A 27257-nucleotide genomic window follows, 5' to 3' on the forward strand; every position below is an offset into this window, starting at 1 on the left:
CAGTGTGGATTAATCTGGCTTTAGGTCCCATCTTTGCTATGAAGAGCAGTGAGCAGGCTGAGGGGCGACTGACTATCTTTCCAGCTGCCTCTTTCTGAGCCTGAGGTTAAGGTACCCTAATCAACTGTATTTTTAAAAGCCTATTAAAAAACGTTACATGAAATTGGTTTTCAGCCACGTGTGTAATTAGTCCAAAGTGTCTGCTATCAAAGTTGCAATTAAGGGCCTCTTGGTGCCATTTTTATTAGTTTGGCTTCGGAGAGGAGAGACAGAGAGAGAGAGAGAATGTGTCAGAATGAATATCTCCTCGTACATGCTCTGTAATTGGCTGGCCTTGGCTATGTTCACCGCAACACCCTTTTCATCTGGGGACTCTTCACGAGCAGGCTTTAAAATGAACGCATTGTCAGCAAATCAGTGTTTAGGGTGCGACACAGGGCCAGGCTGTTGTGCCTGCATGAAATATTGCCAACCCATGCCTTTATACTGCTGTTCCCAGCAGCTTGTGATGATGTAGGTCAAATCCCTGCCGATGCCCTACTTTCTATTTTTGCATTTACCATCAAGAGATCCCGAGGAAGCAGAGTCCGCAGATTACCCCTGTCTGCTTGGGTAGTCCAGAGCCAAATGTTAGCTCCAGCTTTATTACAAAATGGCAGTGCTTGTGGCCAGCCTTGGTGGCGAGCGTGGTAAAGATCGCAAAATGTTTTGCGGAGTACGCACAGTATAACCAGGCCTTTGAAATTAGGAAAACCGGGCGGACTACGCTAACATTTTATCACCCGTGTGTCAGAAGCAACCAACAAACATTTATTATTATTATTATTTCTTGTTCTCATTACGATAAGGAGGATAGGATAATCCATCTGTTTCCTGTTATGTAAATAGCTAATGCTTTTGTTATTTCATTAGCCTTTTGAAACAGTGTTATTGGGATTTCATTTATTTCAGGAGCAAGCCATATAAAAAGTAGTGAATGCTTTTAGAGCTGATGTGTTGGAGAGTAGTAGTAGTAGTAGTAGTAGTAGTAGTAGTAATAATAATAATAATAATAATAATAATAATAATAATAATAATAATAATTTCTTATTTATACCCTGCCCATCTGGCTGGGTTTCCCCAGCCACTCTGGGTGGCTCCCAACAGAATACTAAAAACACAATAAAACATTAAACATTAAAAACTTCCCTAAATAGGGCTGCCTTCAGATGTCTGCTAAAAGCCAGATCGAAAGCACACCAGTGCAAGTAGAGAAATAGGTACTGCTGTGGCAGGAAGGTAAAAGGCGTTTCTGTGTGCTCTGGTTTCCGTCATGGTCCTCCATGTGCCAGAAGCGGTTTAGACATGCTGGCCACGTGACCCGGAAAGCTGTCTGCAGACAAACACCGTCTCCCTTGGCCTGAAAGCGAGATGAGCGCTGCAACCCCATAGTCGCCTTTGACTGGACTTAACCATCCAGGGGTCCTTTACCTTTTTACCTTTTTTATTGTAATAAAAAAGCCCTTAATGGCCTGGGAGCAGATTGCTTCCAAGATCGCTTTCCCCATATGTGCCCACTCAGCTGCCTTGATCTGCAGGACTGGCATTGCTACAGACGCCACATAACAACGCTTGCTCTGCTCTTGTAAGAAACTGATCCTTTAGCTTGGCAGCAGCAGCTGAACTTTGGAACTCCCTGCCTATTGACATCAGGCAGGCATCTTTGCTTTCCTCTTTTTTGGTACCTGCTTAAAACATTTTAGGGGATGTGGGTGGCGCTGTGGTCTAAACCACAGAGCCTAGGGCTTGCCGATCAGAAGGTCAATGGTTCGAATCCCCGCAATGGGGTGAGCTCCCATTGCTCGGTCCCTGCTCCTGCCAACCTAGCAGTTCGAAAGCACATCAAAGTGCAAGTAGATAAATAGGTACCTCTCCGGCGGGAAGGTAAACGGTGTTTCTGTGTGCTGCTCTGGTTCGCCAGAAGTGGCTTAGTCATGCTGGCCACATGACCCGGAAGCTGTATGCCGGCTCCCTCGGCCAATAAAGCGAGATGAGCGCCGCAACCCTAGAGTTGGCCACGACTGGACCTAATGGTCAGGGGTCCCTTTACCTAAAACATTTTTGTTTAGGCAAGCCTTTCCAGACATGGAGATGTTGATGTGCTTTCATCTCTTTTACTTTTATGCTGTGTTGATCCATATATTTGGTTTAGTTTATGTGGAGTCAAATTATTATCATCATCATTCCTGCAATGCAGGGGGTTGGACCTGATTACCCCGTGGGGTCCCTTCCAACTCTATGATTCTGTTCTTTGCAACCACTGGTACAACACTGTGGCAAAGCGAACTTAAGAATGGAAGAGAGAGAGAGAAGCAGGGAAACCCAAAGCGACAGCTTTGCTTGCTCATGTGTCACTCTGCAGAGTGTGTTCACTTATTTCGCCAGGAGTTCTTTTTGCAAAGACAGCGGTACCTTTTACCACTCAGGTAAGGATTTGTTTCAAAACCTCAGCCTTTGTCCCTCTGGGGAGCCAAGTTTTCACTGTAAAAAGCACTCTGCTGCTTCGAGTAGACATGCAGTTCTCATGTCGTCTATCTGGCAAACAGCAAATGCTCCACTGAGCTTTCCCTTGGCGACTGGACACCTCCTAAGGGCAGCGATAGTGGGTGGCAAAGGATGGCGCAGAGGTATCCTGCCTCATGTACTGTCATTTCAGCTAGTCTGCCAGAGGTGGTGTTTTTTTCAGCACGTCAACAATTCCCCGAACGGTTTGGAAGGCCTGCGAGATGCTTCTTCCAAGATGTTTTCTGCTAGGGTTATGTATACCTGGGTTGCAAAGTGCAGGAGCGTCACATCAAGGATGAAGCTACATTGATGGGCAAATGGAAAAGTTTCCCTTCACAATATTGCCCTTTCAAGTGTAGAATAAGCTCTGTACAGTCTCAGGTAGATGTTGTTTTGTGGCCCTGTTACCAGAGACCCATTTAAAAGGAAATGAACCTGGGACCATTCTGCATTCAGAGCATGTGCTCTACCCCAGACCTTCATCACCAGTTGGGGTTTTCCCCTCTTTTCAATTGCTGCTTACAGGTTTAGTATATACATACTAAAAACCCATTTCCCAACTCCTGTATGCTGCAAATGTCTGGCATAATGGGGACCTGCAGGTACCCAACTGTGTCCCCAACTCCATACTTCTGTTAGAAGCTGGAGAATGCCCCATTTCAACTAAAGTGTGGTGGGCTGCCCTAAAACACTGGCTCAGGATTTCAGTGTTTGATCTAGGGAAGGGTTTGTACCAACACCTGACCAATGAGGAGTTTGTCAGCTAATGGCAGAAAACCATGGCTAGAAAAGCCACCTCTATTGGTCTGTCACCCCCCCCCCAGCTGTATTACCTGGGTTATGAAGGTACCCTAAAGATGTTAAAGCAAAGATTATGGCATAATGCACACAGTGACTTGCGATCTTGAACACACGCAGTCTGTAGTCCGCTGGCAGTAGGAGTACAAGATGGGCATGTCTTTAAGTTAACATCTTACATTAAAAACCTGACAGTACCAAATTATCAAAGGCTTTTCACCAAAGCCAGACTAAACATCTTTCCTTCTGCAGTGTTGGATGGCAGGTTGAGAGGAGTTCCCTACCAGGACAGACTTTGCTCGTGTGCTCAAGACACTGATGCCATAAAACATATTTTGTTGCACTGTGCAAAATATGAGCAAGCCAGGGCTGAACTGATACTACCCTTGCTGATACCTTTCCCGGGAAAATCAGAGGCTCACTATGTCAGGTTCCTATTGGAAGACCGGACAAACACTAGAACATTAGCAGTGGCAAAGTTTTTATCGGTGGTTGCAAGAACCAATGATCCCTATCTTTTGAACAAAATGCTTGTTTAACCTGAAGGTAGGCTGTATGAATTGTGTATTGCTTTGTAATGATTTGTTGGGTCTCTGGACCGTAATAAGGATTGATTTGATTATACATACTGCTGCTACCACCATTCTAGGCCAGGAGACTCCCAGGACCTTACTGGATGTCACTTGAGTTTTGAGGAACAAGAACAGAAAGCCTGACTTTCTTTCACTGCAAGCTTAAAGCCCCTGTAAATTAGCAGCAGGTGGACCAAGCAATTAACTGGAGTCAGTTCCAAGGCTTGTCCAAAGAAACCACACCAGGTTTGAAGAGGTAGATTTATTAGGACCAGGGTTGTTGTTGTTTAGCCAGAACTCGCTAGAACTCAGTTCTGGCACCTCTCAGGTAGGTGCCATTGCCATTCTAAGAGAGCAAGGGGAGGTGTTCACGGTGAGTTCTGGCACCTCTTTTTCTAGAAAACTAGCACTGATTAAGACTATAATTAGAAATAGCAGCATAAAAATACGTACCAATGAGAAAAGAGAATTGGGAAGTGCTGTTAGGAGTGGCAAGGGTGCCTTTGGGAATTGCAAATCAAGACAAAATAAGTTAGCCTAGCTCCAATACATTATGAAACCATCAAAGACCCCAAAGGGGGGAAAAACCACATAAAGGCATAGCACAGGTGTCAACCAGGAAAAATGTGAGGCATCCAATAATAGATCATGGATATGTAGCAGGGATTGTGGGTGTTTTTGGAACATAAATGTTATTATTATTATTTAATATTTATTGAATTTGTATAGCGTCCTATACCCAGGGGTCTCAAGACAGTTCACAGAATAAAACCAAGATATAAAACCACAAAATATCTAATAAAAAATAAAAATAACAACAAAAACAACAAAAAGGAAAGTTTTTGCTTGGAGCCTAAAGGTGTATAATGAAGGCGCCAGGCGAACTTCTCCGGGGAGAGCATTCCACAGAAGGGGAGCCACTGCAGATAAGGCCCGTTCCCGTGTTGTCACCCTCCGGACCTTTTGAGGAAGAGGCACAGGAAAAAGGGCCTCAGAAGATGATCTCAGGGTCCAGGTAGGTTCATATGGAAAGAAGTGGTCCTTGAGGTATTGCGGTCCTGAGCCATTTAAGGCTTTATAGGTCAAAGCCAGCACTTTGAATTGGGCCCAAAGACCAACTGGTAGCCAGTGCAGTTGAGCCAGGATTGGTGTAATATGCTCAAACCATCTTGGTCCGGTGAGCAACCTGGCCACTGAATTCTGCACCAGCTGAAGTTTCAGAACTGTCTTCAGAGGCAGCCCTACGTATAATGCATTGCAGTAATGTTAAAGGTAAAGGGACCCCAACCATTAGGTCCAGTCATGACTGACTCTGGCGGCGCTCATCTCGCTTTATTGGCCAAGGGAGCCGGCGTACAGCTTCCGGGTCATGTGGCCAGCATGACTAAGCAGCTTCTGGCGAACCAGAGCAGTGCACGGAAACGCCGTTTACCTTCCCGCTGGAGCGATACCTATTTATCTACTTGCACTTTGACGTGCTTTCGAACTGCTAGGTTGGCAGGTGCAGGGACCGAGCAATGGGAGCTCACCCCGTCACGGGGATTTGAACTGCCGACCTCCTGATCGGCAAGTCCTAGGCTCTGTGGTTTAACCCACAGCTTTAAAACAAACTAATGTATCGCCGGTGAATATATCTATGAACACTGAATATTCATATTGAGAGCTTGCAAGCATTCTCCACTTTCAATAAAGCAGTGTTTCCCAACCTTTTTTGGGCAAAGGCACACTTGTTTGATGAAAAAAATCTCGAGGCACACCACCATTACAGCCCCGTGACGTCAGCGCGCAGCGTCACGCCGGGAGGGACGCATGAGCTCCTTCTCCTGCTCGTTCAGGGCCGGGTCGCCGCCGTGAGGGAAGGGTGCCGGGGCGCTGCTGCCGCTGCCGCCGCCGCTCCCGGCAGGCATGGGCCCAGCTGAGGCGGCGGCGGCTGTTGTGGTGGTGGCGGCGATAGCGGGCGGAGGAGGGGGCGGCGGCGGGGCCGAGGTGGCCGGCGGCGGCGGGGGAGGCGGCGGCGGGTGGAGCAGGAGGGTGGCCGAGGCCGGTGAGGGAGTAGGGTTGCCCGGGGCTTGAGGAGCCGTTGCCGGGAGTTGTTGCTGCTGCTGTTGCTGCTGCTGCCCGGACATGCCGGCCTCCTCCTCATCCGCTGTCTCGCGCTCCTCCCTTTTGCGCGCGCTGCCCCGCCGCCGCCCCATTGGCCGGGTCCTGTCAGCTGATCCTGTGTTATTTCCTGTGTGTGTGTGTGAGGGGAGAATGGAGAGAGAAACCTCGGCACCACCACCGCAGAGCCGCCCCCGGCTCGACGCGGATCCTCGCCGCCGCCGCCCCGCCTCTCGCCACCTGACTCGCCCGCCTCCCTCCCACGGCACACCAGGCAACGTCTCGCGGCACACTAGTGTGCCGCGGAACACCGGTTGGGAAACACTGCAATAAAGGCTAGGCTGAAATCTTCCCCACACACCTTATTGTCTCCTCCTGCAATATGATGATGATTGATGATGATGATGGTTTTCTGCTGCTTTCTTAAGAAGGATGAAAAATTCCTCTGGATTCATTTTTTTTTAGAGGCGGTTGCTGCTTACTTTAGCGGGGTTTGCCAGGAAGCATGTCTGGTGGGAACTGTGGCAAGAGCTTGTGTGACCCACAGAGAAGCCATGTTTCCCTGAATGCCTTGGAAGTGACAAGATATGACATAAATGTTGCTTCCAGTGGATCCCAGGAAATGCAGCATCTCCGAGGTTTTTTTCTATTTTAAAAAACAATTAAAAACAACACTAAAACTCTTAGCCACCTCATAAGGTTAAGTAAGGTAAATGCCACCCCCTCCTGATTTTTTGAATACATTTCTCCCTGCCCTATGATATTCCAGGAGGATTTTGTTTTGCCCCACCCACTCAACAAATGGTCCCAAAAGCACAGCTTTGCTTTCCGTATTCGAAACCAATTGGTTGCCAAACACCCTGTCATTAAATCTCTGTACGTTTTAAGCTCCCAGAGCATCATTCACTTTGATTTGGTTGGGGCGTGTGTGTGTCTTGATAGCGAGTTTGTTGACAGTGTAAAGCAATAGCTCAGCTGCTGAAAAGTTCGCTCCCGAAACACAAATCACAGCCTCGACACAATTTATTGAGCTGGCAGGGGAAGAGGTGCGCTGCGAGCTGCTGTTAGTCCATTTTTGCAGCTCTGCAATCTGAGGACTTTAAATAACAGTATTTGAAAGAAATGTCAGAGTAGCACACTTTGGGGATGAAAGGCCATTGTTCTGGCCGCCCCCCCAAAAGCAACACCCAGGTTCCTCATAGACTTTCTGCCATATATTTATTCCTTTGCTGATTCCAGTCTTTCTTACTTCTGGTTCCCAAGTGTCTTCGGAGCCCCAGTGTGTCTCTTATCTTCAGAGATGCCTGGTGACCCCACACCTTTCGTGGTTAGGGCTCTTCCCATCACTATAATGCTTGCCATCCCCTTTCACTCAGCAGTAAACTCTCCTCTCCTAATTCACTACAGCCGGTGATGCTCTTTCCCCTTATTCTTGCTTAGGTGAGTTTCTTACCCCTGTCATAGGGGCTGCCGTATGTCCAGAATTTCCTGGACATAGCTGGGATTTGTCCGTTGAAAATAGCGTCTAGGTGGAATTTTCAAAAATCGGTTTAGATATCTGTGAAAACCCAAACGTAGGGCATCACATATCAGAAGTGTTAATTTCTTTGGTGAATTTCCAAAAAAGAAAGAAAGAAAGAAAGAAAGAAAGAAAGAAAGAAAGAAAGAAAGAAAGCTCAAAAACTTCATTTTCTGTGTGTCCGGATTTTCACTTTTTGAAATATGGCAACCCTACCCTGTCTCTTATGGAACGCGGGTGGTGCTGTGGGTTAAACCACAGAGCCTAGGACTTGCTGATCAGAAGGTCGGCAGTTCGAATCCCTGTGATGGGGTGAGCTCCCGTTGCTCGGTCCCTGCTCCTGCCAACCTAGCAGTTCATCAAAGTGCAAGTAGATAAATAGGTACCACTCCGGTGGGAAGGTAAATGGCATTTCCGTGCACTGCTCTGGTTCACCAGAAAAAGCTTAGTCCTGCTGGCCACATGACCAGGAAAATGTCCCGCAAGGAAGCAGGTAAAGCACTATGTTGCTATGTTCAGCAGTCAGGACTTCCCCTAAAGAATTCTAAGAGTTGTAGTTTGTTAAGGGTGCTGTGAGTATTGCTAGCAACCCACATTCCTCTCACAAAATGGTGTACCTTCCTTCACAGCGAGCTCCAAGAATTGTAGCTCTGTGATGGGCCTCCAAGCAACTCTCAGCATCCAAAATGAACTACAGCTCCCAGCATCCACTGGGGTGTGTGTGTGTGTGGGAAAGCCATGACGGTTTAAATCACTTTACAGTCATACTTCAGGTTAAATGTGCTTCAGGTTGAGTGTTTTCAGGTTACGTTCCGCAGCGACCCGGAAGTAACGGAACACGTTACTTCAGGGTTTCACTGCTCGTGCATGCGCAGGCGCTCAAAATGACATCACGCGCATGCGCAGAAGTGGTAATCACGACCCGTACACGCGCAGACGCGGGTTGCATTCGCTTCAGGATGCAAACAGGGCTCTGGAACGGATCCCGTTCGCATCCAGAGGTACCACTGTAAATGTATGGCATGAATGTGGCCTAAATGAAAACTCAGGCATGGTATTCTGCTCACGTGTGGGGGTGCTTTTGTTCCCCTTTCCAGAAACACCCCCATATGCAAATGAGTTTGGAAGGTCTGTCGGCATGGCAGCCGATGGAAAATATGTGTTCATTCATGCAAATGCCGTGTAAGTGTGGGAGTGTTTGGTTCTTGCGTGCATGAGATGGATGGATCCTGACTATATTCTCTTGCTAGTTTGGAAATGGAGACAGTGTCAGAGCACTGAACCATTTCCCCACCCCACACCCCACCCCACTCCCTGAAGTGTCTTCGTTTTATTTCCTTAAACAGCACAGGGAGGGGAAGCATAACTGGAGAATAAATAACTGGGGGAGGGAAGGCTACTCTCAGCTGATCGAATAACGATAGAGATAAAGAAAGATAAGCAGGGCAATTTGTGAGGCTGATTCTCCCCCCCCCCCCTTCTGCTTAATGGTCTGCGGTTATTATCAAGAAATGTAGGCCTGAGTTAATCTTCAGACTGTCTCTTTATTTGGGAACACAGAGAGCTATTTCAAACCAAATTAGTTTGCCTTTGTGACTTCTTTGAAAAGATATAAGAGGTTCTGCTCTCCCCCTCCATTTCTCCTTTCTTTATTTCTGTTGGTAAATTGAAGGGAGATGTTCTTTGGTACTTTGCATCCTGTTTCAAAAGTACGGGGGAAATGAGGGAGCGATGGAATAAAGAATCTTTCCAAGTCAAACAAAATGTGTGTCTGTGAAAGAGAGAGAGAGGAGGGAAGAAAAGGAGAGGAAGAGAAGGAGAGCACTCATTCAGAAGAGGTGCAATCTGTAATTCACTTATTAATATTTCATTGGCAAGAAGGTCAAAATCTCCATTTAAATGAAAATATTTTTAAAAGGGAGAAACCTAATATTTGGAGTCATTGGGCCTTTGATAGCTCCGGAGAACCAAAGGCTGGGAGCAACTGGGCTGCAAAACGATTGGGCATAAAGGGAATTGTCAGGGAAGATGAAAGGAATCAGCCATTAGCCTCCATCAGCGCCGCTGATATAGGGGCATGCGCTTTTGAGCTGCTTTTAATTTCAAAGCCCCCTTTCAGGCATACCTATTCACAGAGCGAGGGTATACTTGGGTGAAAGAGGAACTCAGACATCACATAGAAATGTTATCTTGGCCTTGTGAAGTATAGGTCAGGGGTGGGGTGGGTGCCGGGGGGCAGGGCGGGAGCAGAGATGAATTGTGGGGAAAGCAGGTAAGTTAAGGCAATGGTGTAGCAATTTGCTCTTCAAAGGAATTCTGCAAGGAATTGAATCCACTGTGGGCTTTGAACTGATGTCCTCTGGGGTGGATTTAACCTCAGGCCACACCCACTCAACTTGGCCAAGGAATCCTCCTTGCCCAGATCAGCTGAAATGCTCCCTGGCTGTTACAAAGGCTTCCAGGGGATCCTGGCACTGCCCCCCTAACCTCAGCTTGCCCTCACCTGTCTACCTTCTTACTTACAACCAGTCCAGACTGGCTTATTATACCAGACTAATGAGAAGGAGGGACGCGGGTGGCGCTGTGGGTTAAACCACAGAGCCTAGGACTTGCCGATCAGAAGGTCGGTGGTTCGAATCCCCGCAATGGGGTGAGCTCCTGTCGCTCAGTCCCTGCTCCTGCCAACCTAGCAGTTCGAAAGCACGTCAAAGTGCAAGTAGATAAATAGGTACCACTCTGGCGGGAAGGTAAATGGCGTTTCCATGCGCTGCTCTGGTTTGCCAGAAGTGGCTTAGTCATGCTGGCCACATGACCCGGAAGCTGTATGCCGGCTCCCTCGGCCAATAAAGCGAGATGAGCACTGCAACCCCAGAGTCGGCCACGACTGGACCTAATGGTCAGCGGTCCCCTTTACCTTTACCTTAATGAGAAGGATCCAGAGCAAGTGTCCTGATGAGCTTCAGAAGGCAGAAAGGCGCACTGCACTGGGAGTCCAACGTGACCAAAACATGCACCTCAACAGATGGCGTACATAAAATGGCATGCAACTGGGTGTTACATGCTGCCTTAGTGTTCATGCACGAGCATTTGCAACAGTGTTTCCCAAGCTTGTGTCTCCACCTGTTTTTTTACTACGATTCCCATCATCCCTGACTACTGGTTCTGCTTGCTAAGGATGATGGGCATTGTAGTCTGAAAACAGTTGGAGACCCAAGCTTGGGAAACTCTGATTTACAGATGTGTGCACTGGAGACTAGATGCATCCACTCCACCAGCAGATGATGTGGGTCTGCGCTACTCACCTGATCTCCTTCCCTCTGAGCTGGGAGAGAGGGACAAGAGGGTGTTAGAATTCCTGCTCCATGATTGCAGTCATAGGATTGTTGTCTTTCACATGATGGTACAGTGGTACCTCGGGTTACATACGCTTCAGGTTACAGACTCCGCTAACCCAGAAATAGTGCTTCAGGTTAAGAACTTTGCTTCAGGATGAGAACAGAAATCGTGCTCCAGTGGCGTGGCAGCAGCAGGAGGCCCCATTAGCTAAAGTAGTGCTTCAGCTTAAGAACAGTTTCAGGTTAAGAACGGACCCCCGGAATGAATTAAGTACTTAACCTGAGGTACCACTGTATATGTTTTGACTCCACAGAGTGGAAAGTGACGGAGACAGGATGTTTGTGTTACTGTGTTCCGTGAAGTGGGACTATTGTCCTTTGTTCTTTTTCTTTTTGCTGTCTGCTGCTAGAGAGAGATGGAGCCATGTTGCAGTTCTCCGTGTGTGTTTATAAAGTAGATTAGCCAAAATGCTGAGTTGCTGAGGTCTGTCACGCAAGGTGTGCAAACTCTGCGGATCTCTAAGTGTGCATGATGTCTGTTGGCATCGGTCGCTGTGATGTTTGGGCTGAAGAAAGCTTTTGAAGCTCCCGAACGAAAGACCAGGAGGGAGAGAACATGCCAGTTGGGCATGTGTCTCTACCAGGGTCCTACTCAAATGTAGGCTGAACTCCTGACAGTTTACACCACACTGGCAGACACATCAACTTGCCTCCACCGGCACATTTGCACCACATCAACCTTGGCACCAACTTGTCCCTCCCCATCTCGTTCCTGGTATGCAGCAGTGACTCAGTCAGAAGGAGGGTGTGTGTCATGTGAGCAATGTAGCCCTCTTATGCTGCTGTCCAAACAAACAAAACAAGAAGTGAGAAACTTGTGGACCTCCTAATGTTGTTGGCATGCACTACAACACCAATCACCCCAGAGCATAAACAAGGGCTTATGAGGCCAGGAATTCAGCAACTTCTGGAGGGCAGGAGAGGGCCCTGCTGCATAGCATTCTGTACCGTAGACTTTGCATTGATCAGGAGCTACACTTGGTGCCCCACAAACTGCCCAGCAACTCTAAAATTCGATGATGCTGCAGCAACATTTGAGAAGGGAGTTTATCTCCCCAGTGAGGCAGGGGGAGCGAACAAGGTGGTGGAAGGAAGGGAACCACAGGGCCAACAGAGCAAAAATGATCCACAGTTGATCTTTTGTTGTTGCGTGTGTTTTCTTTTTCTTTTTTCTTTCAGCTCTTTGAAGGTAGGAAACAAACATTTCGTCCACCCTCTAGCTAAGATAAATATATCAGATCAAGCCAACAGATGATCGCTTTTTCATTTACTAGCAGCTGCTGGCAACAACATACCCCTCACTCTCATATTCCTATTAACCGAGCAGCCACTGATTTATTAAAGGCTAAGACGCATCAAAACAAATGGCTGAGACATCAGTTATATTGCTGTTTACAGCACTTTAATGGGGTTACATAAGAAGGGCAACATGTCTGAAATGGGAGATTTGATGGGCTCATAACGGGGGAGGGGAGAGAGAAGGCTCGTAAAATTACAAGAGGGGAGAGAGACTTCCTTCATCATTTGCAGTGGAGAAGATGTTAAAAGAACCCGCAATCTTGCTGGAGGAAAGCCGGTGGCCATGTGAGAAGGGTTTCTTTTTTTCCACCCAGAGAACTACCACATTCTTTTACGTTTTCAGAGATGAACACAGGGCAGGGGCTGTTTGTGAGACCCCTATTCAGGGCTGGCCTAGGACATTTTCCACTTGAGACAAAGCAGAAACAGGTGTCTGTCTCCCCCCCCCCCCTCCCAGGATGGCAGAGGGGAAAAAAAAGAATACAGGAAAGAAGCAGGTGGCAGCGGGTACCATTTTGTGTATTGCTTCCTCCTCTGTTGCGTCCTCACTGCTTGCTCCTCTCCAGCCTTCTGTTGTCTCCCTTGCTGCCATAAGTTCAGTGGTGGTGGTGGCAGAGGAGGAGGCAAAACAGAAAATGGTGCCCACTCCATTTCTGCCCCTGCCACTTCACTGAAGGCAGTGGGCAGAGGCTGGAGAGGAGCAGATGGCAGTAGTGGCAGAGGAGAAGGCGGGGTGACAAGCACAGGAGGTGGCAAGTGGCATGTTCCTGGCCTCTTGGATCTGCCGCTCCTCCCAGTTTTCCTCAGCCTGGTGAGACTGGGCCTCACTGAGCCTCATGGGCTAAGTATCACTGTCAGAATCTCTCTCACACCCCTAACACACACACACACACACACACACACACACACACACACACACTGTGCAGTACAGAAGGTTCCACTTCATCAAGGATTGCCATACTGCAAAATTCATATTGCAAAATTCACCAAAATCTAGACTTCCGACATGGGTTGCCATATGTCTGGACACTTCAGTAATTTCCACCCCGACACTGTTTCCAACTGCCATATTCTGGACATATGGCAACACTAACTTCACCCTCAGGGCTCTTTCTGATGGGCTGCTATGATGGGTACAGAACGCAGCAGAAACTGAATTCCTTGTGGTTCAGGTCATATTATAAGGGAGAGACTGTGAGGGGAGAGAGATTTTCTGCTGTCCACCAGGCATTGGCTTTTCCCAACTGCCTCACCCCACCCTCCAGCCCCAGGAGCCTTCCCAGATCATGACTTTACGAATACCAGAAGGAGCTGGGAAGAGAGGAGTTCAGGGATATATTTTTAAAATAATTTCATCAGTCGTGTGTCTTTGCGTCTCAATTTGTATTGTGTTATTTACGCATTGTGACTTTCTGTTGCTTTTATTGATTATAGTTTAGAAATTATTTATTGCAATTGTTTAGAGTGGATTTCTGTTTAATTGTTTGTTGCTGGTATTTAATTTTATGGTGGACTACTATATTCCAATGGATTATTTAATAGTACTTTATTTGATATAAGTTGTTTATTTTAAAGTTATGTTTTTATTATGATGTTTTTTGTATTAGATTGTCAGATTGTTATAAGGTGTGCAATCTTTGCTGTTTTTTCAGCTTGTAAGCTGCCTTGTGTATGGAAAGGTGATATACAAATTAGAAGTGAAATGAAATGGAATGAAATATTATGGGAAACCCACTAAGAGAGGCTCTCCTGAAGATCTCAGCAATGAGGCAGTGACTTAAGGAATGAGGTGCCTCTTAAGGTATCCTAGACCCAAGATGTAAATTAATACGAACTTGATGCAGTGTGAACTGAAAGCCTGGGTGGAGCAGTGGTTAGACAGCTGGGCTAGAACCTGGGAGACCAGGGTTCAAATCTCCACTAAGCTATGAAGCTCTTTGGGTGACGTTGGGCTAGTCATGATCTTCCACCCTAAGCTAGATCAGAAGGATTATTGTGAGAGAAAAATGGAGAGAGGGAGTTGTCTGTTCCCATCACCTTGAGCTCATTGAAGAAAAGCAGGGATATAAATGCAACAACAACAACAACAACAACAACAACAACAACAACAAATTATTATCTATACCCCACCCATCTGGCTGGGTTTCCCCAGCCACTCTGGGCAGCTTCCAACAGAATATTAAAAACACGATAAAACATCAAACATTAAAAACTTCCCTAAACAGGGCTGCCTTCAGATGTCTTCTAAAAGCCAGATTATTTCCTTGACATCTGATGGGAGGACGTTCCATTGGTCAGGTGCCACTATCGAGAAGGCCCTCTGCCTGGTTCCCTGTAACCTCACTTCTCACAGCGAGGGAATCACCAGAAGGCCCTCAGAGCTGGATCTCAGTGTCTGGGCTGAATGATGGGGGTGGAGACGCTCCTTCAGGTATACAGGGCCGAGGTTGTTTAGTGCTTGAAAGGTCAGCACCAACACTTTGAATTGTGCTCAGAAACGTACTGGGAGCCAATGTAGGTCTTTCAGGACCGGTGTTATATGGTCTGGGCGGCTGCTCCCAGTCACCAGTCTAGCTGCTGCATTCAGGATTAATTGTAGTTTCCGGGTCACCTTCTAAGGTAGCACCATGCAGAGCGCGTTGCAGCAACAGCAGCCATGTACACATGGGCCAGGGGTGTTGATGGCAGGCTCCACCTGGAACTATATGATCATTACAATGCCTGAAGAGCTCGGATGCTTGCAGTTCTCTCCCTGGGCTACAGCTTTGCAAATAGATACACAGCAGTTTTCTACAGACAGTGGAAAGGCAAGCATGTAGACTACAGCACCTTCAGTTTCCCCAAACTGAATGAGTAAAAGAGCTTGGAGCATCCAAACAATAATTCATCACTTTAAAGTGGCTTCCTCTGTGACCGCCAACAGTTTAGCAGAGGCTGAGCAGTCTCTCTTGCTAGCAGGCTGTCTTGGTTTTAGTTCCTGGTGGAATTATTGCACAGTGTGATGGGTGTTCGTGTTAAGAGTAGCATCAAATGACTGAGCATTCCTTTTCCCAGTGTACAGTAGTATTTTCAATGGAAGACTTAGCATGGTTAATTATCAGAGCAAAGTGCTAAGATTTGTTTTCTTTCCCCTAATTAATTGCTTCATCTGGAGTGGAATGTTAATTTAGATAAATGATCATTTCCTTTATACTACTGAAGTTTCCCCACTTCCTCAGCCCCTTACTGTAATGTTTATTCAGAAACATCCCTGCTCAGATTGGGCAAAATGATACTGCTTAGTGGGGTGAAGGATTTTATTATTATTATTATTATTATTATTATTATTATTATTATTAAGTTTGCATTTAAAGCCAAATTTGTCAAATTTGCACGTCCTGAAACAATATGTGAACTAGAATGCAGCTGTCCTTTGAAATTTTCATTTCTATGAATTTTGTAGTTCTTCAGCTAAAGTGTGAACAAAGACACATACATTAGGGAAAAGTGTTTGTAAAAATGAAGATATTAGTAAAAATAGTATATAAAATGTAGGGTATTAGGGGAATCAGCTTGCGAAAGCATGGGTATTAGTGATAAACTGCATATAAAAATGTGTTTATTAGGAGAGGTTTGCACTAAAATGCTGGTGAATTTTCTTTTTTTTTCTTTTTTAAATTGCTTTATTAAACTTAGAAAAACATAACACAAAATCACAGTTATCCATAAAAAAGAACAACAGAAAACAAAAGTATTATCAATATCTGTTACACTCTTTCACAGTCTTTTAATTCCATTGACTTCCTGCCAATTCTATATAGCTTTGATTACATATTTATCTATGGCACTATTCATATCAGTTTCTCATAATTGCTTATGAGAAATATTGTATGCTGATGAATTTTCATGAGAATTTTTAAAATGCAAATTGCTACAGAAAGACGAGCTGAATTTAAAACTGGAAAAAGGAAAAACAGAACTGAAATTGACAGATCCTTCCATCCCTACTGTTTACCAAAACTAATCTGGAGGTAAAGAGTATCAAAAGGTTTTGAGGTACAAAGGAAGACACTCTAGGTCTCAGAATTACCTTGCAAGCCATAGGAAACTGTTACATCCTTAGCTTGGTATTGACTGTGTCAACTTTCTTCAACCTGCTGCCCCCAAGATGTTGCTGGGCAACAGTTCCTGTCAGCCCCAGCCAATAGGTCCAATGGCTCAAGGATGATGGGAGTTTTAGTCTTAAGAGCTCCAAGTTGAGAGAGGCTGAGCTACACTGAGCAACAGCTCTTCCATGGTTTCAGACAGGAGGATCTTTCCAACTTGAGATGCCAGCGTTTGAATCTGAGACCTGCATGCAAAGCATGTTCTGTGTCATGAGTCCTATAGCAACAATCCAAGAGGTTAGAGATGGGCAACCTCTGTCAGAGAGGAAGGAAGAGTCCAACAAGATAGATGTGGAGGGCAGGACTCGAGCCATGCGCTGGGAGAGGGCCTACCCTCTGGTGTCACTGGACAACCCAGAAGTGGAGGGGGAGCCACCTGAGCCAGCCCGAACATCACTTCCTTTGCCTGATGTTTTCACGGCAGCCAAAGAGCTGGTTCACCAGTCAGCAGGGCCCTGTTAGCCAACACCTGTACCTGCCTCTTAGTGGCCTCAGTGATGTCTTTAAAAAGCAGCATGATAGCTACATCCTACCTCTGTTGTTGGAGGTAGAATATTGTTCTAATCGGGGGGAAATATTGTTAAACATGCCAGTGTACAGTAGATCCAGCCTGAGGCTACATAAGGGAATGAAAACCTCCTGACCTTCTGAAGGGACACCTCTTTCAAGCAAGTTGTTCTAGTCAATAACCAAATCCGAAGCGTACCCTCTTGTTCCCATGGAAGATTCAAAGCCATCCATTTTCAGTTGGGAAAAAATATATATGCATCCATTATTTATTGACTATGTTTCTAATTTATCCTCAATGAGCTTTTTAGCCTGGCCTGCTCTTCCCTCACATGCAGTCTGCCCATGTAATGGCTTGTGCTCCGGCATTGAGAAGATTTGCTTTTAAGATTATTTGTTCCCTTGTTCAAATTATCTTTAATGGATGTTTCATTTGAAGCTAGGGTTTCAAATGCATGTACGTCAGATTATTAATTGGGGCGGGGTAAGATGAGGGTCTTGCAAAGTAATTTGAATGCAGGTCAGTTTTATATATATATTTGTGGTGGGTTCGGGTTGTGCAAAAATGACCTCCCTCAAATTCTCCATCCTATTGAATGCTGGCAAAATCAAGGCAGGGGAAAAAAATAATAATTAAATATTCTCTGAAAGAGGGGCAAGGGATGCTGGTGGCACTGTGGGTTAAACCACAGAGCCTAGGACTTGCTGATCAGAAGGTCGGTGGTTCAAATCCCTGCAATGGGGTGAGCTCTCGTTGCTCTGTCCCTGCTCCTGCCAACCTAGCAGTTTGAAAGCACGTCAAAGTGCAAGTAGATAAATAGGTACCGCTCCGGCGGGAAGGTAAACGGCGTTTCTGTGCGCTGCTCTGGTTCGCCAGAAGCGGCTTAGTCATGCTGGCCATATGACCTGGAAGCTGTACGCCTGCTCCCTCGGCCAATAAAGCGAGATGAGCACCGCAACTCCAGAGTCGGCCACGACTGGACCTAATGGTCAGGGCCTAATGGTCCCTTTACCCTTTACTTTTAAAAGAGGGGCAGGAATATCTGAATGGTAACAGGATACCCCCACAAGTAATTTCTATTGGTTTTCCAAATTTGTTACAGATCATTTCCAGATTGAAATTAATTTTATACATTTTCCCGCAAAGACTGATTTCCTACTCCCGTTCTTAGAAAAGTCCATGATGTTTCCCCATTGATGCGTATATTACAAATTAATCTCTAATTGACATCTTTTTTGTTGTTGTACATCAATATTCTTAACCATCTGATTATCTGAGAATTGGAGGTCAAGTCTCAGATAATCAGAGTCAGGGGAGTGGTTAGTACTGTGGAGAGATGCAAATGGACTCCATTTACGGGGTGAACACATTTAATAAAATGCAAAAGGACATATTTTGGATTGCACTGATGTTCTATGTAACACAGGTGTGAGATATTCTGATGTTCTATGTAATGCAGGTTTGTGATAGAAATCAAAGATGCTTATAACCATTTTTTTTTAAAAAAATCTGCTTTTCTAGGGTTGCCATATTTCAAAAAGTAAAAACCAGGACACCCCATGCTTTTTTAAAAAAGGGAACCACTGGAAATATCATTTGACAATCTGAGCAGCTGAGGAACCTTTTCCCTGGAAGGGTTGCTTGATTTGTCATGCGTTTCCATGTATCTAACTGTGCGTGCTTTGTTGCATATATATATATATATATATATATATATATATATATATATATATATATATATCCTGCCTTCTGGCCTTCAGCCAAATCAGTGAAAGCAGTTCTTGTGCTCCCATGTATTTTGCCTTTCCAATGCCCAGCTGAAAGGTTGGTTTATCCAGTGGAGTAACACCAGGCGAAAGTGGCCGGGTTGGAGGGATTTATTCTCATTGCATGGCTGAAAACCACTTAGGAAGAGGGTTGGGCGCAAATGCATTAGATTATGGTTAAGCAGCTTATGGACGTAAAAACACATTAGAACTTTATAGCACCCTATAAATTATAGGCCTTGCAGCTTGCTCTTTCACAATGGGAGATAATTACATTCATTAATCTACTACTACTAGGACCATAATATTGCCTTCCAAATAGTGCTTGTGTTCCATTTGCTCTCGGGTTGATCAGTTGGGAGCAAAGCGCGGGGAGGGGGGGGGGACAACAACAACAGCTCTTTCCATTTCTTCCCACCTTCTTTATGACTTTTAAAATAATGGTGATTTGTTTTCATTGCAGAATTTTAGATCTAGGTGGGAGCTCATGCCTCTTTCAGCTCACTGGTGTGTGGGGAGGTTCCCTTCTGAGGATAAGATTCCTGGGTTGTGAAAAGAGTAAAGGGTTGTGAGCCTAGTTGAAAACTGCCCTGGGAAGATTTGTGGGCAGAATGGCTTCTGATATGACTGGCCCTTTAAGGAGGACCCAATCCACTTATGACAGGAACCAGGGCTGTTCTAGCTGTAATCAGGCCAGCCAAAGAAGGGCAGGTCAAGGCAGGGAGCAGTCGGGGGTGTGTGGAGACTTAAAAACAGTGGTACCTCGGGTTAAGAACTTAATTCGTTCTGGAGGTCCGTTCTTAACCTGAAACTGTTCTTAACCTGAGGCACCACTTTAGCTAACGGGGCCTCCACGCAATTTCTGTTCTCATCCTGAGGTAAAGTTCTTAACCTGAGGTACTATTTCTGGGTTAGCGGAGTCTGTCACCTGAAGCGTCTGTAAGCTGAAGCATCTGTAACCCGAGGTACCACTGTAACTGAAAGGTAATTATCAGGGGAAAGGGTCATGGGTGGAGGCAGGATTTAAGGGGACTGGCATAATGGGGAGGGGGGCACAGAACCAAGCTCACCATCTTTGAGTTTCATTTCCCCCCAAAAGCTCACCAACTTTTGTGTCCTGAATTTGTCTTCTAGAAATATGGCAACCCTAGACTTTAATAGTTAAAATTTTAATACATAAAAGTGGGGGGGGGGCGGGGGGAGACCCACACCCACACACCAGACATTCCTTTATACTAGCTATTTCTCAGAAATGAAAGTGGGTTAATTGGTGAAGTGGCATTTTCAGAGACTTCAGTTGGGCTTGTAATTTCTCGATTGCTCTCAGAAAGAATTCACCCAATGCCTCTGGGGTAGGATTACTAGATAGAGCCATCCAGTCTTTGTGATGAGCTCATTTCTTTGGGTAGGCAGCAAAGAAGTGGCAAAGCGGTAGATCATTTTCAAGTGGCATTTGCACACATTGATTAGCTTGTGGGTTCCATAATGATGAAGTCCGCTCACATAACCCAGTGTTGTGAACACACTCCTCCCTGCAGCCACATAGAAACAGAGGGAGCTGCCTTACACCAGGCCAGGCTATTTATCTGTTTAGCTCAGCATAGTCTGCTCTGTTCCCTGTAGAACATCTGCTTTACATGCAGAAGGTCCCAGATTTTATCTCCAGGCAGGGCTCTGAGAGAGAACCATGCCTGATTTCATGGAGAGCTGCTTCTAGTCAGTGTAAGTAATGATGAGCTAGATAGGCAGCTTCTGAAGTTCCTACTCATGACTTTCAGCAACCCTCCGGGTTTCAGGCAGGGTTCTCCCCCAGTCCTAATTGGAAATGTTGGGGACTTTTTGCATGCAAAGCAGATGCTGTACTGCTGAGGTTTTGTCTTCCCCCTCCTCTTAATGGTCCAGCAGTCTTAAGGAGAGAAATATATTTCTCATCACCTGCTCTCTCTCTGAGTCTTTTAATTGAAGCTGTTGGGGATGGAACCTGGGAGCTGTAGTTTAAGGGTACTCAGATGTCCCCCATGCCCTTCATAGACCCCTCATTCCCAGCGTGATTTAACAATCACATACTTTTTCAGATCAAAAATTGGGATGTGCGTCTGTTGGGACATGCGCCACAGCAAGTCAGGTGACCTGCACCGTGATCTCACTAAAAAAACACACACGCTGCACTTTTTCAGGACGTGATCTTGTGCAGCCCCTGGTGAAAGTGCTTTTTAGAGGTGAAAACATGGCGCTCAAAATATCTGCTGCAATCTAGCACAGAAAAAAATGGGACAACCCATTTTTTTCCAGGACACTTGGTGGGTATGCAATCAACCTCTCTTCCTAGGGAATTGTAGCTCTGTGAGGGGAATTTGGGTTTCCTAAGAATTCTTGGGGGCAAAGGATTCTCCAGGATTCTTTGGGGGAAAGCCATGATTGTTTAAGGGGTATAATGATGCTTTAAATATAAGGTGTGTATCTGGCCTTAGTATCTGATAGCTTGAATTTCTAGCCAGAAGCTCTTAAGTCCTGCCAAACAGTTTTCCTTTCAGGCACTGGTAGGCTGGGACCCCTTCCCTTGTAGCCATTTCAGGCTTTTCTGTTTAACAAATCAAGACGTCTTTCCTGCAAGTTAAGTAAATTCTGAAATCATAGATTATGAATTAAAGGTATCGATGGTGCATCTTACCGGGTTATCACAGAGCATTTCGTTCAATCTGTTTAGGGATAAATCTGACATCTAATTCTCCAGTTACTCTGCAATCATCTCTCTATTGATCTCTCCCTCTGCCATGTCTGCACAGTGTTTTATAAACTTTACTGTTCACCCTGATGGATTCAATAAGTGCATAAAGGTAAAGGTAAAGGTACCCCTGCCAGTACGGGCCAGTCTTGACAGACTCTAGGGTTGTGCGCCCATCTCACTCAAGAGGCCGGGGGCCAGCGCTGTCCGGAGACACTTCCGGGTCACATGGCCAGCGTGACATCGCTGCTCTGGCGAGCCAGAGCCGCACACGGAAACGCCGTTTACCTTCCCGCTAGTAAGCGGTCCCTATTTATCTACTTGCACCCGGGAGTGCTTTCGAACTGCTAGGTTGGCAGGCGCTGGGACCGAACAACGGGAGCGCACCCCGCTGCGGGGATTCGAACCGCAGACCTTTCGATCGGCAAGCCCTAGGCGCTGAGGCTTTTACCCACAGCGCCACCCACGTCCCTTCAATAAGTGCATAGCCATATTTAAATAGAGAACATTTTCCTTCCACACTAAGCTGATTCTGCTTATATGAACTGATCACATCTGGTTGACATGTGAAAGAAAGCCCTGGGAGGGGAGAGACTCGCTGAATGGGTGCAGACCCTCTTCATCTGCTGGCTGAATGTGTGGATGGTGGGCCTATGGTCTGACAGCAGGGCTGGCCCACAAAGCCTTGCAACTTGGATAGCTCAGTTGGTTAGAGTGTGGTGCTGATGATGCCAAGGTTGCAGGTTCGATTCCCGTATGGGACAGGGTCCCTTCCAACTCTACGATTCTATGATTCTATCACACACACACACACACACACACACACACACACACACCCATTGCAAGTTCTTCCAGTTCATGAGGAAGTAGCCCCTAGTGAGGAGCAACATAATGTATGCAACCCATAATATATTTGTCTCATTCAGTGCCCAGGTAAGATGGTGTATGTGGTGAGGAAGGCAACTGGATCAATCACAGTTGTTTATTAGGTCGGTGGGTGTCCAGACACACTGAGGAAGAGGGGGGTTCTCTGTACACCCCAGGGGTGGACTTTTCCTTCCTTTTGTATTAATTCTGTTAGCTCAGTTGGTTAAAGCGTGGTGCTGATAACTCCAAGGTTGCAGGTTTGATCCCCGTATGGGACAGTTGCATATTCCTGCATTGCAGGGGGTTGGATTAGATGATCCTCAGGGTCCCTCCCAATGTTACAATTCTACGATTGAGGCGGGTAACCAATTACCCTAATATACCTGGGGGCAGGGAAACTGGGATCCTTGCTTCACCAGCGGTTCTCCACCCGAGGCACCATGACACACCCCACTACTCTCTTGCTGTGCCATTTGCTCTGGGTTCATGCCTGTTTTTCAGCTGAGGATGCCAAGGTCTTAGCAAACAGCACCAAGATCCAGACAGCTTATAACAGACATGATACCGAGATGACACGGGGTCATCCAGTTTAATCCATCATGGCTGACCTATAGTGTGCTTTGTACTCATCATAGTGGCTGCTTCTGCAGGTCTAGTGGGCCCCAGATGAACAAGAATCAGTACTTGAGTGCATAGGGCCTCACAGGATGCAATTCCTTTTTTGTTCCCCACTTTTATGATCTCCCAGCACAGCCAGATAGAGTTGAAATTTCACTGCATGGAAAAGGTTAATGCCAGGGCACCTCTGTCGTTTTGTAAACCTCTGCCTTGGACTGGATTTATACTTTGATTAAGGACCATGTCTCTGGTGGCCTATATGAATAAAGGGGCTAGATAGCAGCATGCTCATTAAACTATCTTCTGATTTGGGCCTGTCTTTTTGGATTATGTGTATATATTTTCCTGGTTGGGTTACTTGTTTGTTGTATTACAAAGTGGTGATAAGTCTCCCTCCCCCCCCCCTCCGTGGTTCATGTTTACTTTTTGCCGGATTAGCCATTCTTTTTGTCTTATCGGCAGGTGACCTTTAAAGGCAGAACTTGTTCCTTCCTTGCTTGCCATTGGGAGTAACACTTGTGATATTTGAGATCTTAGATAAGCGTTAAGTCCAGCCTTTGTCCTGGCTCCCACTGGATGAAGGGCTTGGACTCGGATTACGTTTTCTGTCAAAACCTTTCATGCTGAGATCAGTGTGATACATAAGCAGGTGCAAAGACATAGCTGCGCAAGCGAACACATTGATCCAAGAGTTGACATCCTCCCTGGGCTCCTGTTAGGAGGAAGTGGAGCAGGCACGGCCTCAACATGCCAAGCAAGAGGCATATTTCACCTGAGGGAGCAAAAGGAACTCCGCCTGGTGGGCTGGCCATGAAACGTCTCTTCACAATGGCATTGGTGTCTCCGTGTCCTCGGTGACAGAGGAGGCAACAGTGCTAGCTTGGAGCCACACTCCTGCAGCCACTCCAGGAGTGCTGAGAGAAAAAAAAAATCTCCTCTGGCAACCAATGTGGCCCTGTGGTTTCAGATAATATATGTGTTGTTGTTGTTGTTGTTGTTGTTGTTGTTTAGTCGTGTCCGACTCTTCGTGACCCCATGGACCAGAGCACGCCAGGCACTCCCGTCTTCCACTGCGACAAGTCTAAAAAGCCTAGGACACAAATTTTAACAGCCCTATGGTGACTCATTAACCAGAAGTAATTTAGCATTAACTCTGGAAGTGTATACAGTGGTACCTCGGGTTACAAACACCTCGGGTTACAAACACCCCGCTAACCCAGAAGTAGTACCTTGGGTTAAGAACGGTACCTCAGGATGAGAACAGAAATTGTGCGGTGGCAGCGCGGTGGCAGCAGAAGGCCCCATTAGCTAAAGTGGTACCTCAGGTTCAGAACGGTTTCAGGTTAAGAACGGACCTCCGGAACGAATTAAGTTTGTAACCAGAGGTACCACTGTATTCGATTCTGACCAAACTAAGCTCGCTAGAGCAAACTATACATAGGAGTCTGACCTCATCAGAACCAACTGATTTGAAGTTCAGCCATGCCCCTATCTGCTCCACGCCTGATGGCATAAGGTGTGGAGCAGAGAGGCATGACTTCGCCAAAATGGGGTCTCCCACCACTGTTCCAGATTGATTAGTGCTGATGGGTCCCAAGTTAACCCTTTCAACTGTCAAAGCTTCTTCCAAAGAATCCGGGGGGACTGCTGTTTGTTAAGAGTGCTGTGAGTTGTAAGAAGGTCCCTATTCCCCTCGCAGAACTAGAGTTACCCGGGAAATGGTGTTGATTGATAAACCACTCTTGGAATGGCAAAAGTGACCTTCCCGTGTGCATGTGCTCCCCACTAAGCTACGACAGCTGCAGGATCTAGTTCAAAAGTTGGCCACCGTGTTACTGAACTTGAAAGCTTAGCTGGATTCGCTAAAACCTTGCACTTGTAGCTGATAGTCTTCCAAAACAACAACAGGATTTCTTTCTCTTTCTCCCAACCATGCAGAAGGAGGTTGTGGTGAAGCCTCATGATCTCATGGAGAAGCGCCTGGACCCCTTTGTGAAGAAGAAACGGGACGTGCTCACTAATGGACTGCCGTACCACCTGAAAAAGAACAGACTGCACCATCGCCACTACAGCTCAGACCGAGAGAATGACCGCAACCTTTGTCAACATCTCAGGAAAAGGAAGAAGTTCCTGAAAGGACTCAGTCAGGTAGGAAGCGTTGAAAAATGTATTGGAGTGGGATGGCCTTATTTCTCTTATTTATCTGTTTGCTATCTCTGGCATTGTTTTCCCTCCTGGTTTCTGCTGCAATGTCTTTCTCCTCTTGGGGTTGGGCCCTTGAGGTTGCCTCTTTGTCAAGATGGGAATGGAATGTTGAGTCAAAGTTGGGCTGATGTTGTCTTGGGTGTTTCTCTGGCTTAATGATTCCTAAATGTAAATGAGTTGCTACTCCAGTCAATGGAACTGATGGGACTAGGGTTGTCTCAGTATTACAGGTGGCCTAGGGGGGCAACAAAGGTGGCACAGCTCTAGGGGAATGGTGTTGAGCGCCACACCAGAAGGTGGTGCATGCAAATGAGTTTGTAAGCAGGATTGCTTCTGGGATCTGTGTCTGCTGGATTCCTCCCTACAACTTGCATTTCTGCTTTATGAGATATGTCCATTGCAGCTGTACAACAGTAGGGTTGTTGCTGTTGTTTTAAATATTTTTTACTAAAAACCCAGGGGTTGGCAATTAAAGGAGAAAAAAATGGAAAACTGAACATAGAAGGACAGATGAGCTGGAGAGTTCAGAGACAGAAATGGCTGTTTCCAATGGTGATTTTAGATGGACAAATAGCACCCTATTTCAAATGTCGAGGTTTTATTTATTATATTATATTTTCATTTTCCCTCCCCACCTGGTAGGATCAGAATTTCATTTCCTCCAGAAGGGTTTTGTAAAATTTATTTCTTTTTAAGGAAACGGGTCATAGTTTGGCTTTGTTCATTACGACCACAGATGGCTCCAAGTGAGGAGCTTGCTCTTACAAAGTTTGGGAGGAGCCTGAGGCCTTTGGTGCCTCTGTCCTCAACCTCCTCCAGGCTCCACCCCCTTGAGAGAAATTCAGGGCTTTAACTGGCCAACCTTCTGACCTGAAGATGGACACTCTGCCTTCATTCCATAGTTTTCTCCTGATGTGCTCCTGGTACTGCTGGACTGGTGATGTGTGGTAGGAGGCATCTGGTTCTTCAGGAGCAGGGGAAAGTGCCTCTGAGAGCCTGGGCTGTGACCCTATAGGCCCTGGTGGTCTGGGAGGTTCCTCTGGGAGTTATTATCCAACTGCCTCAGGTACAGTTGCCTCCAGTGATCTTCTGCACTCTGCCCTGAGCCCTGATCTAGATCCTGCTCCATATCTGGTGCCCCCGCAGCCTCCATGTCCAGTTCACTGCTGGATGCAGGGCTCATAACAGATGCTGACAGGCACAATACGAATGGCATCTTAGGAAGGTGCCTAACCTGTTGTTGAGTATATAGTACAATCGTTGCCTAGATGCTACGCTGGCATGGCATCTCTATGTACTGAGGATGCACTCTTGGCTTGTGCAGGGAGTTGAACTTGCTGGTTTGTAGCACATGAGCCCATGGCCAACCTGCCATGCTGTATGATGGTGAGAACAGCCATGATCTTCCTTCGCCTTTTCTTACAGGCAAACCCTTAATGGAGTGCTCATAATTAAGTAGGAATTTTTTTTGGGGGGGCGACCATATGGTTTATGAAATAATAGTGATTGTATCCAGTAGAAAGTGGCTTCATGTGTGCATGCGTGTGCAAGGGCGCTTAGGAAGTACATGCAGCGACGCAAACATGCACCATGGAACTGCAACACCATTCAAAGGAAATTTTTGGAGAAAATTTTAAATGAACAAGTAGGAGATGGTTGCTTAACCTTTTGTATACTTTGTATATTTGCCACTCCTTGACATCAAATGGCCCCACAAGTTGTTGTCTGTGCCCAAATCAGATCCAGAGAGCCAGCGTGGTGTAGCGGTTAAGAGCAGTGGACTTGTAATCTGGTGAACCGGGTTCGCGTCTTCGCTCCTCCACATGCAGCTGCTGGGTGACCTTGGGCTAGTCACACTTCTCTGAAGTCTCTCAGCCCCACTCACCTCACAGAGTGTTTGTTGTGAGGGAGGAAGGGGAAAGGAGATTGTTAGCCACTTTGAGACTCCATAGGGTAGTGATAAAGCGAGATATCAAATCCAAACTCTTCAAAATGCAAGTTTACCTGCATTTTGAACTTGGGTGGGAAGGTGAAGCTACTCAGAAGTGGAGAGATGGTGGCCAGGCGTCTGATCCCAACCATTTCTCCCATATTCCCCCCTCAAAGCTGTCTTTCCTCACGGAGGAAGAGACATTGCATGCCTGCTTATGCTCACTTGGACACAACATGCAACTTCTCAGTGGTGCTGAATGCCCT

The 27257-nt window shown here is 46.3% G+C and overlaps 1 protein-coding gene across 9 annotated transcripts in view; it reads left to right on the plus strand.

Annotated features, from left to right (window-relative positions):
- Positions 1–27257, plus strand: part of AUTS2 (activator of transcription and developmental regulator AUTS2) — a 680474-nt gene that overhangs the window by 106135 nt on the left and 547082 nt on the right. For all 9 annotated transcript variants that reach the window (XM_028707713.2, XM_028707717.2, XM_028707715.2 and 6 more), the window contains exon 2: positions 24795–25004. In XM_028707713.2, the coding sequence (XP_028563546.2) occupies positions 24795–25004 (210 nt within the window). The remainder of the gene's footprint in view (positions 1–24794; positions 25005–27257) is intronic.

The sequence above is a fragment of the Podarcis muralis genome, chromosome 15 (genome assembly GCF_964188315.1).
Source record: "Podarcis muralis chromosome 15, rPodMur119.hap1.1, whole genome shotgun sequence".
In the NCBI taxonomy this organism is placed as follows: Eukaryota; Metazoa; Chordata; class Lepidosauria; order Squamata; family Lacertidae; genus Podarcis; species Podarcis muralis.